The sequence below is a fragment of the Rhinopithecus roxellana genome, chromosome 5 (genome assembly GCF_007565055.1).
Source record: "Rhinopithecus roxellana isolate Shanxi Qingling chromosome 5, ASM756505v1, whole genome shotgun sequence".
NCBI lineage: Eukaryota > Metazoa > Chordata > Mammalia > Primates > Cercopithecidae > Rhinopithecus > Rhinopithecus roxellana.
In genome coordinates, this window is record NC_044553.1 from 64,072,124 (window position 1) to 64,088,454 (window position 16,331).

Here is a 16,331-nt window from a genome sequence, read left to right on the forward strand (position 1 = left end):
AAAGAGGACCATTTCAGATCTTGAAGTTTCTGTGGCCAGCCATACAGCCACTTACAAACACTTAACCAGAACGATTTACTCAACTCAGAACAGCCCCGTATATTAAGCACAGCAAGACATCATACTATCGCTTGTCATAACATTCCTAAGGTGTTTGTTTCAGTATCTTGATTAAAACACACACACACACGCACACACACACACAAAATCGACAAATATCAAATACTAGACTACCTCTGAAATCCTGTTCCTGTTTGCTGGATACATTTGCCTTGGAAGAAAGGAAGGAAGCCAGGTATTACATTTAACAAGGGGGAGGGGAAGCCCGCAAGAGAATACACCCAGTAACTGTTGATATTTCGCCAACTTTTTCCAAGACTTGGTAACAAAGGATTATCTATCTGTATGAGAGAAGAGGGAAGGAGGACTGCTGAAGAAAGGGAAGGGTGAAGGGTATTGTACTATATATTAGCTCTTCCAGCAGAACGCGGCGCTGTCAAGCTGTCAATGTCTCTCTACCACCTCAGAGACACAGGCCTCCGGGAAACCACAGGGTCGACGGGGACGGCGGAGTGTAAGCATCCCCGGGCCCCAAGTCCACAGTATCTCTCCCACTTGAACTGTCGGCACCCCTTCTCAAAGGTACGGATCTCCAAGAGGAAGGACCTCCTCCCACTCCACTCTCAGAGTAAAGCAAGCCAGCAGCGCAAAGTGCACCTCCCGGGGACGCAGAGACACGACCGAAAGCCACCACCCCAGAAACAGACCCTTCCTGGGAAAATGCTCCTTCCGGAACCTTCTCAACACCACCCCTGCTTCCCCTGATCTACTTTAGATCAGCGAGATGGAAAGGAAAGGCTGAGAACAGGCCGGGCCCCTCCCCAGAGCCCGCCGCCAGCTGGCCCAGGTGCGCCAGGTGCGCCCTGGAGGCGTGGGGACCGGGGACGGGAGCCTGCAGGAGGGCCCTGCTGGGCGCCGTGGGGCTGCCCGGGGAGGATGCGCCTCTGGGGTCTGCAGAGTGATGGGTGGGTCCCTTACGGTCTCCCTCAGCTTCCTCTCGTGGTCCAACTCGCGCTGCAGGGTGCCCGCGCGCTCCTCTGCAGCGTCCGCCTGCTCCTGCAGGCTCCGGATCTTCCTCCGCACCGCCTCCAGCGAGCTACTCCCAGCCATCGCGCCGGACCGGTAGGCGGGCGGGCGGGCTGCAATGGGAAAGGCCGGCTGCTGCCCTGCGGACCCGGCTGCCGCGGCTGTCCCGGCTGCCTAGCGCCGGTCCGCCCCGCCCAGGCCTCTCTGTGCGACGGCGGCGCCCCCTGCGGCCAGGAGCAGTCCGGAAGTCGCGATCTCCAGGGCGGCGCAGACTAACCGCAGGCGGGCTCACGAGCGCCGGGGGCGGGCACGGCAGGGCGGGGTGCGCGCCGCGGATCCCGGGACCGGCCGGGGTACTGCGCATGCTCGAGGCGGCGGGTAGAAAGGCGCGCCCGGAGCGCGGCGGGGGTACCTGGTGGGCTGGGCGCTCCGGGAGGCCACTGCACGAGAGTTCTGGCTTCCACTTCTAAGGCCCCTCCCCGGCGCCGTGGTGACCCGGGTAAACCTAGCTGGCTGCTAAGGGCAATAGCGACTCCTGCTGGCCGCTGGAGTGCTCCGCTCCCGAGTCCAGATTCCCATGCCCAGGAGCCAGAGAAGCTGAGCTGCGGGTCTGGAGCCGGAATATGCCCTAAAGGGACTGATCCTAACCACAAGATTATAACCCCAGCACTACCCCCATTCCCCCAAACTTTACGAAGTGAAAACCACCCACGTGTGGAGCATAGTGGTTAGACCTCCTGTTGTAAATGCAATTTTCCTACGTTGAATCTGGCGCCTAGTTTCCTGCTGCGTGACTTCGGACAAATAACTTGTCTTCTCTGGGCGTCATCTGTAAAAGTGGGAATACTAATAGTACTTTCCCCATGGGGCTGCTATGAGAATTATGAAGGACCGTAAAGTGCTTAGCACAATACCTTGTACATAGTTAAAAACTCAAACGATAACTACGATTAAGAAATACACAAGCACTGTTTTAAGAGTCAGGCTGAGGCCCATAAGCAGCTGTGTCATCTCAGGCCAACCTCGCTGGGGCTCACTTCCCATGAAAACAGCCACCCAAAGGGTCTCTTCTCTTTACAGCCTTCTTTGGTGTCAGACCAGCCTCTGCCATCTCCTGGAATCCGATCAATCCTGGGCTGGACTGGGATGCCTTTAAAAGGCACCCCAAGGAAAGCCACAGAACCCTATGAAGGAGCCTCTGGCTACAGGTGGAGAAAACCACTGCAGATACAATCGCCGCTGATTTCCCCCCTGAGATGTATTCTTAAATGCCTTCTAAGTCTCAGGGCTTTTTCTCCTCAGCTTTGTCACAGAAAGCTCTTAAAGCCAGCAATAATAAAGAAAACATGCTTGACAACCCTCTCCTCCTCCAAGCCCTAACAAAGAACTTTTGCTTTCCTGACTCATTTTCTGTGGAGTTCCTCATAGCCTCTGCTGAGACTCTCACAAATCCCAGCTTGGGTCCTTGCATCCTGTAGGTGGGAGCTTCTCGCTTTGTTTTCACGTGGTTTATCTGGTCAGGCGGGGAGGTTACAACTGGTCCCCTAAGTGCAGAGACTGTGGGCCTCCAACATTGAGAATGGGGGAACCGGGTGTCTGGCAACCTTCAGGAGCTGCCAGGAAACTGCTGGACACTAGCAAGTGCTCTAAGCAGCCAATTAGTGACTTAATGTCCTGGGAAAGTCAGTTTCAGGTGAGTTCGTTTTCATGCTGATGTCATTATGCAAGAGTTTAGAAGAGTTCTCACCCTTGTCTGCAGGTTGGAATCACTTGGGTATTTTTCAAATGCTGCCGCCTGGGTTGCACCCCCAGGGATTCTGATTTAACTGGCCTTGGGTGCATCCTAACTGTGGGTTTTAAAAGCTTCCTAAGTGATTATGTTTAGAGAAGGTTGAGAATCCCTAAGTTAGGAAGCAAAGACCTACAAAGGGATAAAGACTCACACGCTATAAATATCAGATATATCACAGTTACTGGGGAAGAGACTGGGGGCCAGAAAAAAATGGAGTCTTTGATCCCCTTCAGCCTCACTTTTGACTTAGGTGGAACGACAACACAAAATTCGAAACAAGACCATCAGGGATACTACTCCTGGATGACAATCTTCTAAGCTAGGAAGAGCCCACTTCCAGAATAGGATTTGTAAAGTACATCAGTAAAGTAGTAGAAAAATGTTTTTAGTAATAGTAGAAAAATATAAAAGTGTTTTACACTGGTGAACAATGACAGTGAAATGTCCTAATCCCAAAGGTAATATTATTCCACCTCAAGAAGCTGACTTCTCCCTCACCCCACTTCTCCCTTTTTCTAGTGACATCTGTCTCTTCCTCCTCAAGTTCTGACCATTTTTTAATAAATAAAAAACTACCACTCTGAATACGGTCATGCACCACATAATGATGTCTTGGTCAACGAGGGGCTGCATATATGAGAGTAGCCTCATAAGATTATAATAGAGCGAAAAAATTCCTATGGCCTGCTGATTTGTCTTACAATTGTTGACAGTATTCAGTACAGTAACATGCTGTACAGGTTTGTAGCCTAGGTGTTTAGTAGGCTATACCCTCTAGGTTTGTGTAAGGACTATACACTCTATGGTGTTTTCACAATGAAGAAATCACCTCACGACACATGTCTCAGACTTTATCCCCCTTCGTTAATCAACAAATGACTGTATAGCATTTCTTCACTAACTTCTTCAATATTCCTACGGGCTGCAAACTCCAGACAACCTAAAGTGTCCTAAAAGGGAATGTGATCAATACACTACCAAAAAAACCATATATGCCAGATTTAGGGGCAGTTCCCCAGTGGGAAAAATAAGCAAAACAAGATGCAAGAAGGTCCCTCCCCTGCTGCTTCCCACACCAGCTGACTTTAAATAACTTCTTTTCCGTTTCTGCCCCACCCCATTCCAGTGCTCCCTTCAACAAGACTTTTCAATAAAGACATGTTAGCACTGCATAGTTATAATAATTATTATCCTTTTTTTTTTTTTTTTTAAAGAATTGTAGTAACCTTTTTCTCCCTCTTTTGCCTTCAGTCTTACTGGGCTATTTTCAAATTCTCTGCATTCTTTTCCTTATAAGGACTATCTTTCCTTGATCTATCAGCAGCTCTTTTGAAAAAGCTAAATAAACGTCCTGCTGGAGAATTTGCGGGAGGCAGGCATCTTCCATTTAGCCATATATAGAGCAGGCATCTGATCTGCATTATACAAAGTAGGCTCAGAGTTATATATGGTTTTTGGCTCTTTTTCCAAAGCCAGGTAGTTTATAATTTAAATGTTTTAGCAAAATCAGTGCTTCCCCCAAATCCCCTTTCCAGGAACCTTTTCACTGAAAATTTCTTTTTGTCAGATTCTAAATGTCCTCTCTGGATTTCTCATTTACAAAGCACACCTGGACATACATCTCAAGGCTTTCATGCTACAAAGGCCTTTACTAATTTCAAGACCTGAGACCCTTCAGTTATTTGCATGTTACTTTCATATAAAAAAGTCTGCTGTTGCCCTTGGTGTTTCAACTGCTGGCATAGCTTTCCCTGTGCTTCACGCATTCTTGGAATTGTTACCAACTTCCCAAGGAATTCTTTTCTAATTGGGCCTCTAGGCTTAATTAGCTTTTAGCATGGAATCCAATGGTGTGAAAAGAAGTTGGTCCTTTGGCTTGACTTTCTGAGGCAGAAGAGGCAAGCCCTCAATTAAAAAGCTTCCAAAGGGCAGTGGACAAAGAGCTTAGGAGAGCCTTAGCTGTGTGCATCACCCCTGCAACTATGTGGTGGTTGTCAGAAGGCTGACAGGTGGGGGTGGGGCCGGCAGGAGGGGCAGGGGGCAGCTAGCTCACTATACCATATAAAGCACTGAGCTATATATAACTCATAGCTTACTTTCTGGACCTAGTGCCTTCAGACTGCAGACCCAAGCAAGTATCATCTTCCCAGGCAGATCTTAAGGGGTGGATTAAGGCTTACGCTAGTGAGAAAGGAAGCCTCCAAGTGTCTCTGTGCCTCACCATGAAGTGCAACCTTCTAAGTAAAAGTACCATGGTGTCATTTCTTTCATTTAGAGGCCAGGTTCTCTGAACCCTGACTAGACCCACCACCAAAATCCAGAACTTCCCACCCACTGGAGATGGCAAAAGGAAAGAAAGTGAAGAAAACCTGGCATTCTCTCCACAAACCTTGGTGATGACACCTCAAGGGTTTTCTGCCACCAGGGAAGTGAAGTTCACCTCCAGAGTCCAGTTTCAGCTGCCCTATTCTCCCAGCCTCTCATCCACCCACCTCCACCCCCAGGGAGGTAAAGGAAAGGAGAAGAAGAGAGGAGTGGATGAAATATAAATGAATGTGTGCAGTAGCAGTCAGAGGCGGCATCCAATGCTCTGGGCCATGGCAGGGCTGTGTGCAGGTGTCCAGCAGGAGAAGGTAACCTTCCTCCATTGCTCTCCAGCCCTGTGGTGACCGCAAAGTGGCCACGCAGGCAAGAGGTGAGGGAAGCAGTGTGAGCGTGCACTTACGTCGGTGGCCTTTTTTTCTGCCAGCTCCAGCTTCTCCTGGGCATCTTTGAGAGCCTCAGAGTATTTGTCCAGTTCATCTTCGGTGCCCTTGAGTTTCTTTTGCAGTGACACCAGCTCATCTTCCAGCTGGGAGTTGGCCAGGGGGTACGGGGAGGGAGGGGGGTGCAGCAGGCAGCGTGATCCCGAAGGGGAGGGGTGTGGGTGCACAGAACCAGAAGGACAGGGACAGCGGGAGAGACAGAGGGAAAGACAGGGAGGGAGAGAGAGAAAGAGAAAGAGTTAGCCATTCATGCGCCACGCTGTGCCGCGCGCCCCGGGTACCTTGGCGGCGGCCTCCTCGGCGGCCAGGAGGCTGTCCTCCGCCTTGTGCAGCTCCTCCAGCACCCGGTCCCGCTCGTCCTCCGACACCCGCAGCAACTTCTCCTTGGCCGCGATGTCCTCCTCGAGCTGGGGGCAGCGGCGGGCGGGCGCGGGCGGCCGGCACGGACCGGGTGTTAGACACACACAACACACGGGCATCGGGTTGACTGGGGCCCCTGGGGCTCGGGGCGCCGCCGCCGAGATGGAGTGCAAGGGACCCGAGGTAACTTTCTCTTTACCCGAGCTGGAACCGCTCCAGGGCTCACCCCGCACACCCACCTGCCCTGGGAGGAGACTCCTGCCGAGGTCTCAGCGGGCTCAAGTCCACTACTTGGGGACACAGAAGAACGCCACTGCTGGCCTGGCTTTCGGGCTGTAGCCTCCGTTCCGTCCCATCTTTGTTCTTTGGTAACAACTCCATGACTCCCCTTTCCTTCCCAAGTTTAACGTTCCTTTCTCCCCAGTCAAAAGTCAAATAACTTATAACATTTGAATTACTCGACCCCCTTTCTCCATCCCGCGCCCTTCCTTCAAACGTCCCCAGGAACCGGGTGTCCTCCTCCCTCCCCCAAACTGATTCCCAGTCCTGAGAATAAAGCGCCTCTAGGACTTGACTTCGCGGGCCATGGGAACCAGAGAAGGGAAATAAGCGTCCTCAGACCAGACTACAAAGTTAGACTAAGCCTGGCTCTTGCGTTTCCCTTCCTTCTTTCCAGACGCGCGCCCTGGCCGCCCTGGGTGGTGGTGGGGGTAGGGTGGTGGCTCCCCGAGTCCTTGGGGTGGGGATCCAGCCAGGGGTGCCAGGCTTGGGTCCCGGCGCTCGGGGCGCGGGTTCAGGGCCGGGGAGGCGCAGACCTGCTTGCTCCTGTCTTCCGCCGCCTTCTTGTCGGCCTCCGCCTGCTCAGCTCGATCCAAGGCGTTCTCCTTGTCGAGCTTCAGCATCTGCATCTTCTTCTTGATGGCGTCCATGGTGGCGGCTGCGAGGGGCCCTGGGGCTGCGGCAGGAGCGGCGGGGCGAGCGCGCGATCGGGCGGAGGAGCGGGAGTGCGAGCGCGGAGTCGCCTGCTGCTCCCAGATATGTACTTTCCCAAGGGGGGGACCGCATTCCTCAAGACAGCCAATACTTTTTTGGAAAAGCTTTTTTCTCCTGCCCCCCTTCCTCCTCTCCTCCCTCCGCCCCGTGCCCCCTCCCCGCTCCTCCCGCGGGGGCCGCTCGCCCATTCGCTGCCGGCCGCCGGCCTCCCAGTTGACGGTGGATATGACTATATATGGGGACCCGAGCCGCCGAGTCGGCTGCCGAGCGAGGCCGCCCTGTTTCTAAACCTGCGCGCCAGGGAGAGGGCGTTGGGGCCTAGCCGGGGCTGAGGCGCAACCCTCTGCCCTCCGCGCCCCCTTCTCTCCGGGCCGACACCCTGCCATTAGGGTCCCCAGCCGAGCCCGCCCTGAGCCGCCGGAGGCTGGGAGAGCGCGGGCCAAGTGGTGGATGCGCGTCGCCCCCCTGGGCCGTCCCCCGGCGCGCTTAGCCAAAGGCCCTGAGGCTTCCCAGCCGTGCCGCACCCTGCGTCAGGGCCGGTGCGCTCTCGGCACCCGCCAGCGCCTCCCAGGCAGCTCTCAGCCAGCCAGGTGTCATCCTGGGCGCTCACACTCTGGAAACTCAACTGGAACAGAGAAAGGGAGAACGTGGGAGAAAGCCTGGGGCGGCTTCTGAGACTTTCTCTGCGGGCGCGGGTCAGAAAGGCAGGGGGCGGCACAGCGACAGCACACGGAGTCTTGTTTTCTGCGTGCCCTTTCCCCCAGCGGAGGTGACAGTCAAATACTTTAGGGACACAGGACTCAGTGGCGTACTTCTGTGCTTGCTGTGCGGTGCCTCCAAAAAGGTGTGCGTGTGTGTGCGGGTGGCAGTTTAAGAACATTGAATTTAGACTCACGCAACTTGGTCCGTGGTCTCTACTCTGCCACCAGCAACTGTGTGACCTTGTTTGCTGCCCGCGGCTTTCTCAACTTTAAATCCGGGGGGTAGATGATCTCCTGAGGTCCCTCCAGATCTAACTTGTTATAATTTTTCTTGCACTGATTTTAGGGAGTCGGCCTTTCCATGTTAGATGCTTAGGTGCCCGGTTTCGGAAAACATGGGATCGGCGTTATCCCGGCTAAGTCATTGCATCCGCAGCCGCAGTTCTGAGGAGGGAGCAGGCCCGGCTTTGCCGTGTGAGCTGTGCTTGGAAGCAGGAGGATTTTCCCCCAACACTTCTTATTTTGAACTCTACTGCTCCCATCCCCCAAGGGGGAAAGCCTGCTTTTTTTCAGAGCTTCAGTGGGAGGGGAAGAGAGAGGGCTGCCCCCAAGCCCTGAGCTCAGCTGAGGCAGGGTTGGTGAGGGTCTTGTTAACAGTCCCCACAGAATAATTCACAGTCTGTACTGCATGGTTACCGAATATTCCCCGGACGGTAGCTGAGCAGATCAGGCAGGCCAAACAACTTGTAGTCCTTCAGAGAATGATCAAGTTCCTCTCCAGGATTTTATCGGGTTTCTTCCACTAACCCAACTGCCCAGGAGGGAAAAGATACACTGACACTGACCTAATGGTCAGAACATTAGAGCTGTGTGCATAGGGGCCGCATGGCACAGAAATTGACCAGAGCCCTTTAATCACAGTAGGTCAACCCAGCCACCGGAACAGTGACAAAGTTCCAGGCATGTGGACAATATCCAGATGCGTGGACTCCAGGGAGCTGACTCCCCATGTTGGAGCTCAGCAGAGGAGGCAAGAATAGGGAGTTAGGAGTCAGTTACAGGGATCCAAACCTGGCCTGGTCACTTCCTTGCAGTGTGACCTTAGCCATGTTACAATGTCTCTAAGGCTTTTTTCTCACTTATAAAAAGAGGCAATTGAACTAGAGAAACTCCTTGCGGGACCACATGTTACTGACTTTTCTTTTCTCACTGTGCCATATGTAGCCGAGGAACTCATTAAAGTTTCCTTAAATGAAATCATGCTACAAGCAACTTTTAAAACATGCAATTATTGAGTACCTGCTATGTACTAGGCAGGTACTAGGCTCTGGAATCCAAAGAATGAGTAGCACAGGTCTATGTCCTCCAGGTGTTTGGCATGAGCAGGGTATAAGAATTCACAGGAGGAAGAAATAGAAATGACTAGGTCAGAGCAGATGGGAAAAGGTTCTCTGAAAAGGTGGTGTGGTTTTTAAACTGATTTTAAAGGAAGGGTAGCAGTTAGCTAGAGAGGAGGGCCATTGTATGAGTCAAGGAAAGAAAAAGGAATGTTTGGTGGTGGTCGGACAGTAGGATTTTGGGGGTGAATGAGGACATGAGACAAAAGGAAGGCTGGGGCGGTATGATAAAGGGCCTTGAATTCCAGATTCAGACATTGAGACCTTATTGTGTAGTTTAAAGCCATCTCTTCTCTTCTTTTCACCTCTTCCTCTCCCAGACTCCCTCACCTAGGGCTATATTCAGAGGTTGAAGCATCAGGCAGGAAATGCCATCTGTAAAGGTGATTAAGGTTATTCACAATTTTTTAGGCTTTCTCCCCAATTTCTTGGTAGCATTGTACATCCCACCCAGTTAAGTTGGCTGTGGCCATTTGACTTGCTTTGGCCAAGGAAAGGTGAGCAGAAATGACTTATGCTGGATACTTAAAGAGTTAGTCCACGTCTAACCACGTTCGTTTTTCAAGACTGTGGCTGCTCTGTCATTGTGGGTTTTCAAGTGGCTCCCTCTTTCTTCCCACCTAACCCTTGGTGGACATGTAGTGAAAACAAGATATAAATATTTGTTATTTTAGGCCACTGAGATTGGGGGTTATTTGTTACTGAAGCATAACTAGCTTCTCCTGACTAATACAGCACAATAGGCATGCTTCAGCTAAGTTATGAAAAAGCAGAGAAGTGATTATAGAGAAAGAATGAAGCAGGCATATCAAGATAAACAGAAGCACCATTTAGAGAAAGAGATTGGGAGAATATGACCAAATTTCAGTTCCAGGGGTCCTTATAATAACCCCCTGTATTTCCTAAGGTTACATGAGAGGGTCTATATTCCTTGACAGTAAAAAGCTTACCAAATCATGGTGGCATGAGAGCCTGCAGAACATTCTTGGCCCAGAGGCTCTATGTGAACACCACGAACATGCTTGGAATTTCCCAATTTCTCCAGTGCTTGGTATTCAGTCATTTCTCAATGAATGTTTGCTGAATGATTTTTTTTTTTATGACTGACAAGTCCAACTTTCTTATTGACTTATAGGTAAGTCTGGGAACGTAAAGTAACAAATCTAGGTTCAAAGATCTTGTTTCCATTCAAAATATGGGCTGTGTGTTTTATTTCATGAAGAATGAATATGAGTATCGTGATAGGGTAAGACAAATGTCTCCAAATATTTATTGGACACCTTTTGTGTGCAGGACATTTAGGGCTTATGGGATCCAGGGAAGTAGACAAAAGACATGGATCTTTTTCTTTTTTTTTTTCTTTTGAGACGGAGTCTCGCTCTGTCGCCCAGGCTGGAGCGCAGTGGCCGGATCTCAGCTCACTGCAAGCTCTGCCTCCCGGGTTCCCGCCATTCTCCTGTCTCAGCCTCCCGAGTAGCTGGGACTACAGGCGCCCGCCACCTCGCCCGGCTAGTTTTTTTTTGTATTTTTTAGTAGAGACGGGGTTTCACCGTGTTAGCCAGGATGGTCTCAATCTCCTGACCTCGTGATCCGCCCGTCTCGGCCTCCCAAAGTGCTGGGATTACAGGCTTGAGCCACTGCGCCCGGCCAACATGGATCTCTTTCTATAGGAAAAGTGTCTATGCGTGATGCAGGGAGAACCCTCTCTTTGGGAGTCATTTAATGGGTATTTCCCATGGCATGACCATCAGCCCAGTTGGTCACCTGGGGCCCTCTATAGCTCTGAGGATCACATATCTCAGGTTTTCTAGGAAACCTTTAATATTAAATATACTGTCTTTTCCTTCCATAAAAGCCCTTGTGTCATACTACATTTTTCAATATTTGGTTACAGAGGAGAGTCAACATGAGCATCGTTTCCCAATGTGACACCTTTGACAGGAATGCTCACTTGAATATGTACATCAGGATTGGTTTGTTTGAAAAAACAGAATGGAAACCTCATTACCTGATAGTCACCCCTTGTTTAACAGCAATAGCCCTGCCCGTGTACTGTGACTCCCCCAGAATCAACAGTGCTGACTGAAGCAATTCAGGGAAAGTGAAGAATCTATAATTAAACTGAGAGACGATTGCTTCTTCCACTGGGTTTTGGAATGCAGTGTTTTATGCTCACGGCTCAGTGTCCCCGGAACAAGACACGGCATGCTCTCCTCATACACTGGGAAGTTTTGTTTCCCAAGTGTTTGTGATGCTACCATCAAGGCCTCACAGAAAATATGCTATGTTTCCTGGGGCTGGGGGGTGGGGCTGGTCTGGAGCTCTGAGAAAGGTCTTTAGGCCATTTTCAAGGCTTGCCTGCCTTTATTGTTTAGTAACACACAGCTGGTCCTGATTCTTCGGAGAGGCCGTTGAGCATGCTTATTACCTGGAATGTTTGCATGGGCAAAATGTTTGTCCCAGTACAAAAAAAAAAAAAAAAAAAAGGCATAGGAGTTTTCCTCCTTACCTCTTATTGCCTGTCTCTCAACAGTATCAACTCAGTGTAGATTTAATCAAGCTCCAAATGTGGGGGAATGTAGCTGTCTTAAGGTGATAGTCCCTCATGTTCGTATAGTTTATAAAGCACTTTCAAGTTCATTACCTCCTCCTCCCAACCTCTTATGACAGCATCAGGATGAGTTCTCTGATTTTCACTCTGTAGATGAGAAAACCAGGCCGAGCACAGTGGCTCTTGGTTGTAACCCCAGCACTTTGGGAGGCTGAAGCAGGAGGATCACTTCAAGCCAGGAGTTCAAAACCAGCCTGGGCAAATTTGTAGAGATTCCCCCCATCTCTACCAAAAAAATTATAAATTAGCCGGGCATGGTGATTCACAGCTGTGGTTCCAGCTACTCGGAAGCCTGAGGCAGGAGGATCGCTTGAACTCGGGAGTTCGAGATTGCAATGAGTGCCACTGTACTCTAGCCTAGGTGACAGAATGAGACCCTATCTTGAAAAGAAAAAAACCTAAACCAAAACAAAACCACACACACCAAGGGCAGTGACTGGTTCAAGACCCCTCAGCTGGGAGGTGGCAGTGCAGGCACAAAAATGCAGATATCCGAACTCTCAGTAACAATGCTCTTTTCATTCATTCATTCCCAGCCTGTTTTGGGGTTCAGTTTGATTTCATATTTATTTTATTTTTATTATTATTATTTTTGAGACGGAGTCTTGTTCTGTTGCCTAGGCTGGAATGCAGTGGCCCTATCTCAGCTCACTGCAACCTCCGCCTCCCAGGTTCAAGTGATTCTCCTGCCTTAGCCTCCCGAGTAGCTGGGATTATAGGCGTGCGCCACCACACCCAGCTAATTTTTGTATTTTAAATAGAGACAGGGTTTTACCATGTTGGCCAGGCTGGTCTCGAACTCCTGACCTGAGGTGATCTGCCCACCTGGGCCTCCCAAAGTGCTGGGATTACAGGCATGAGCCACTGCGCCTGGCCTTATTTCATATTTAAAAGCAATACAGTATAAGAGGAAGAGGAGAGGGGGCCTCTAAGGTCTTTTCTACACCAGAACGTGGTTAAAACATGATACTAACGAGGCTAAGATTGAAGGGTTGCCCTAGCCTGCACGGGGCAGCTCACTACAGCAGCCTGGGCTCCTAACCCCTCCCACCCACTGTCAGTAAAGGAAGAACCTGGTGAGAAAATGTTAAGCCAACAAAATCTTTTTCCACTCTTGTGTTTATGACCAAAGATGGGATAATAAGGATGTCTTGAAGATAGAAAGGTGAGTATGTTAATTTTATTCCCAGTAGCTTTAAGGGAGGATTTGAGGTAATCAATGGATATCTACACTTGATTCCCTCAAAACCCTTGGGTTTGCAAAGGAATGAGCCACCAGTTAACCCAGGCAGTATGTTTGGGGGGAAAGTGAAGGCAAAATTTGGAGCGAAACAGCATCTAGTGCCTCCTTAAGACCCAGCCTGCACAGAAACGAAAGCGTCTGTACAGACTTCACAGTCCAGAGCCTGAGGGCCACGTCGGAGCCTTGGACTGGTTTCAATCATGACTTCCCAGCAAACCCCACATTCTTTTCCTATTGAATGCCACCTGTTCATTTTTATATTTTTATACTTGCTTCTCAAGTTTCTGCTGATGTCCTTAACAGGAACATATGTGGAAGTGACCTTTGCAGCCTCCTGAACGGCGAGTAGAGCCCCACCCTTACTTCCCAGACCATGAAATTCGATGCAAAAAAGGCCCATGGAGGCGGACAGCCCAGGTGCCTCTCCCCTACTTGAGGTCTCGCTACAACCCACTCAGGCTCTAGGAGGCAGCCGTGTTAGGTAAATTCAAAATTAGAATTTCTAAAATTTTGTTTCTGCACCTGTGCCAGACCTAGTGCTAACAGCTTAATTCTCAGTGGAGGTTATTTGATTTGAGGCCTATGGGTGGGCCTAGGTACTGAAAGTAAGCAATTGGCTTTCCTTTGGTTTTGTGAAGACCCTTTCTTGGCAGACTAGCAAAACCTGTTCCCCCAAGGTTTAATTGGTTAACATGTAGGTTTAATCAAGGTCTCTGTGGGGGAATTTAGCTGTCTTAAGAATGGTGATATTCCCTTATGTATGTATAGTTTAAAAAGCACTTACAAGTTCATTACCTCCTCCTACCCACCTCTCATGACAGCATCAGGATAAGTGCACTAAAAGCAAAACCTTTTACCCCAGGGTTTAGCACTTTCTTCTGGGACCCTGAGTTCTTAAGAGAACCTGTTTTCTTGCTTTGATAGAAGTTGCTATTCCTCAATAGAAATGCTTCTCTGAGTATTTTCTCCTGAGGACCATTCTACCTCAGGAACTTCAGTGGAGGAGGAAGCCAGACTTTTCTTACTGCTTAAGGCAGAGGAAACTGTTCTTTTGCTGAGGTACTGCTGCTTGAGGAGGGAGCTCCATCAGGGCTGCCGGCCGAGTTCCAGAAGAGGCCTGTATTTTTAGCATGGCCTTCTTCACTTCCCAGCACCTGCCGTGATCTGTAACCCAAGGGGCTACTTAAATGCCACTGAGATGACTGAGGACAAGGCAGCCTGAGCTAATGTCCTAAAATACCACCCAAGGGAGGTTTTTCTTTTGGGAGCCATTTCATTTCTACCGCGTCTTCTTCCTTCCTCAGCTGTGGGCTATTATAGATCCTGGCTGAGAAGTATGACATCTGCCCTGGGAAGAAGTTAGAAAAATCCACTGGATCTGTCTACCTTGATGCCAGCCATCTACCCTTGGCTCCCAGTTTCTTTTTTTGTTGTTTGTTTGCTTATTTTATTTTATAACTTCATTGTTCCTTCTTCCCCAAGGCTTCCAGTTTCAGTCTTTCTACTGTCCTTGCCAGATGGAAGTAACAAAAGCATGTCTACACATATTTTTCCCAAATCAAAGTCATTTTTTGATATCCCTGAAAATAGGTGAAGTCATATGACAGACAAAGTCAGGTAATGTTTCAGATGAGATGACGGTAAAGGGAAGGCAAACCCCTCTCCTAGCAGATATAACTCATGGAGCCCATTCGTCCATAAAGATGGTACAAGCTGGAAATAGAAATATGTTATCAAGAAGCTTGATACATTTGTGGAGGACAGATGCACCGTGGGTCATGAAGGATAATGAGGATGTCTTAGGATGACTCTAATCCTGGAGTTTGACATCAGCCCATCCATCCACAGCATTCCTTGGCATCACTGTCAGATGTACAATGCTGGGCTGCTAAATCCTAGGGATGACCCAGTGTGGAAGTTCTTATGTGCCTCTGCTGATTTCTCTGGCAACTCTAAATTCTCCCAAATGCTGTGGAAGGCCTGGTATGAAATCAAGAGTTCATTTTTTTTTTTTTTTTTTTTTTTTTGAGACGGAGTCTCGCTTTTTTGCCCAGGCTGGAGTGCAGTGGCACCATCTCGGCTTACTGCAAGCTCCGCCTCTTGGGTTCACGCCATTCTCCTGCCTCAGCCTCCGAGTAGCTGGGACTACAGGCATGCACCACCACCCGGCTAATTTTTTGTATTTTTAGTAGAGACGGGGTTTCACCATGTTAGCCAGGATGGTCTCGATCTCCTGACCTCGTGATCCGCCCGTCTCGGCCTCCCAAAGTGTTGGGATTACAGGCGTGAGCCACCGCGCCCGGCAGGAGTTCATTTTAAAAAGAAGGAAATCAGAACTTTTATATTGAAATGGATTTTGTCACCATGATCAGTTTTCCTTTAGTTGGGCAAAAAATGTAAGCAGTAAAATCATACATAGGGTAATATAATTTAGTTAAATTTCTTTCTTTTTTTTTTTAAGATGGAGTCTCGCTCTGTTGCCCAAGCTGGAGTGCAGTGGCACGATCTCAGCTCACTGCAAGCTCCGCTTCCTGGGTTCACGCCGTTCTCCTGCCTCAGCCTCCTGAGTAGCTGGGACTACAGGCACCCGCCACCATGCCAGGCTAATTGTTTTGCATTTTTAGTAGAGACAGGGTTTCACCATGTTGGCCAGGTTGATCTCGATCTTTTGACCTCATGATCTGTCAGCATGGGCCTCCCAAAGGGCTAAGATTACAGGCGTGAGCCACTGCGCTCAGCCCAGTATGTATTATATATATGCAATGTATGTCATATATGCATATGATTACACACACACACACACGATGTGGGAAGTTACCCATTAATTTGATAAGTGAATTCACTTCCTTTGAAGAGGTAGGAGGGGTGCTAGGATCAGAGATGGTCTTCAAAAAGGAGTATAGCTATATCTTTATGGTTTAATTTTTAAAGTAGACTATATTTGTGAATTATATAAAGTATTAATCGTCTCCTATTTTCCCTTCTTTGTTATTTAAAAATATATTCTTGAGTGTATTACAGAAAACTGTGGAGGGTTTATAATTGCCCGCATCTCTTAAAGGAAGAAAAATCCACTTTGGTGTGTACCTAAGCCAAAGCCTCACAGCAAGTAAAAACTAATATAAAAGTAAAGTGGTCAATTTCCTTTGGGGCACCCAACTGTTTTTCAGTGCCTACTATTTGTCAGGCATAAAACTTGGCACCAGAAATTTAAAAGTGAACAACCTGGAATTCTGGCCCTCTGTGGGATCCTTTATTTCTAAGTTACTGCTTGTGGCAAACCCAAATTTCAAAAGACCTACTGGAACTGCTGTTAATGGTCTTTTACAAGCCACCCAGTAAAATCAGCTTCATTGCTTTATCATCTTGTGTTTGGACCAAAA

The 16,331-nt window shown here is 49.1% G+C and overlaps 1 protein-coding gene across 19 annotated transcripts in view; it reads right to left on the minus strand.

Annotated features, from left to right (window-relative positions):
- Positions 1-7,118, minus strand: part of TPM1 (tropomyosin 1) — a 29,243-nt gene extending 22,125 nt beyond the window's left edge. For 7 of the 19 annotated variants that reach the window (XM_010374207.2, XM_010374211.2, XM_030931605.1 and 4 more), the window contains exons 1-2: positions 6,819-7,118; positions 5,604-5,729 (exon numbers count right to left, since the gene is read on the minus strand). In XM_010374207.2, the coding sequence (XP_010372509.1) occupies positions 5,604-5,729; positions 6,819-6,932 (240 nt within the window). In that variant the 5' untranslated portion in view covers positions 6,933-7,118. Of the gene's footprint in view, positions 1-1,038; positions 1,433-5,603; positions 5,730-5,924; positions 6,051-6,818 lie in introns of those variants that run through there. The other 12 variants (XM_010374217.2, XM_010374219.2, XM_010374221.2 and 9 more) reach the window with 5 other exon arrangements.
- Between the last annotated feature and the right edge of the window lie 9,213 nt (positions 7,119-16,331).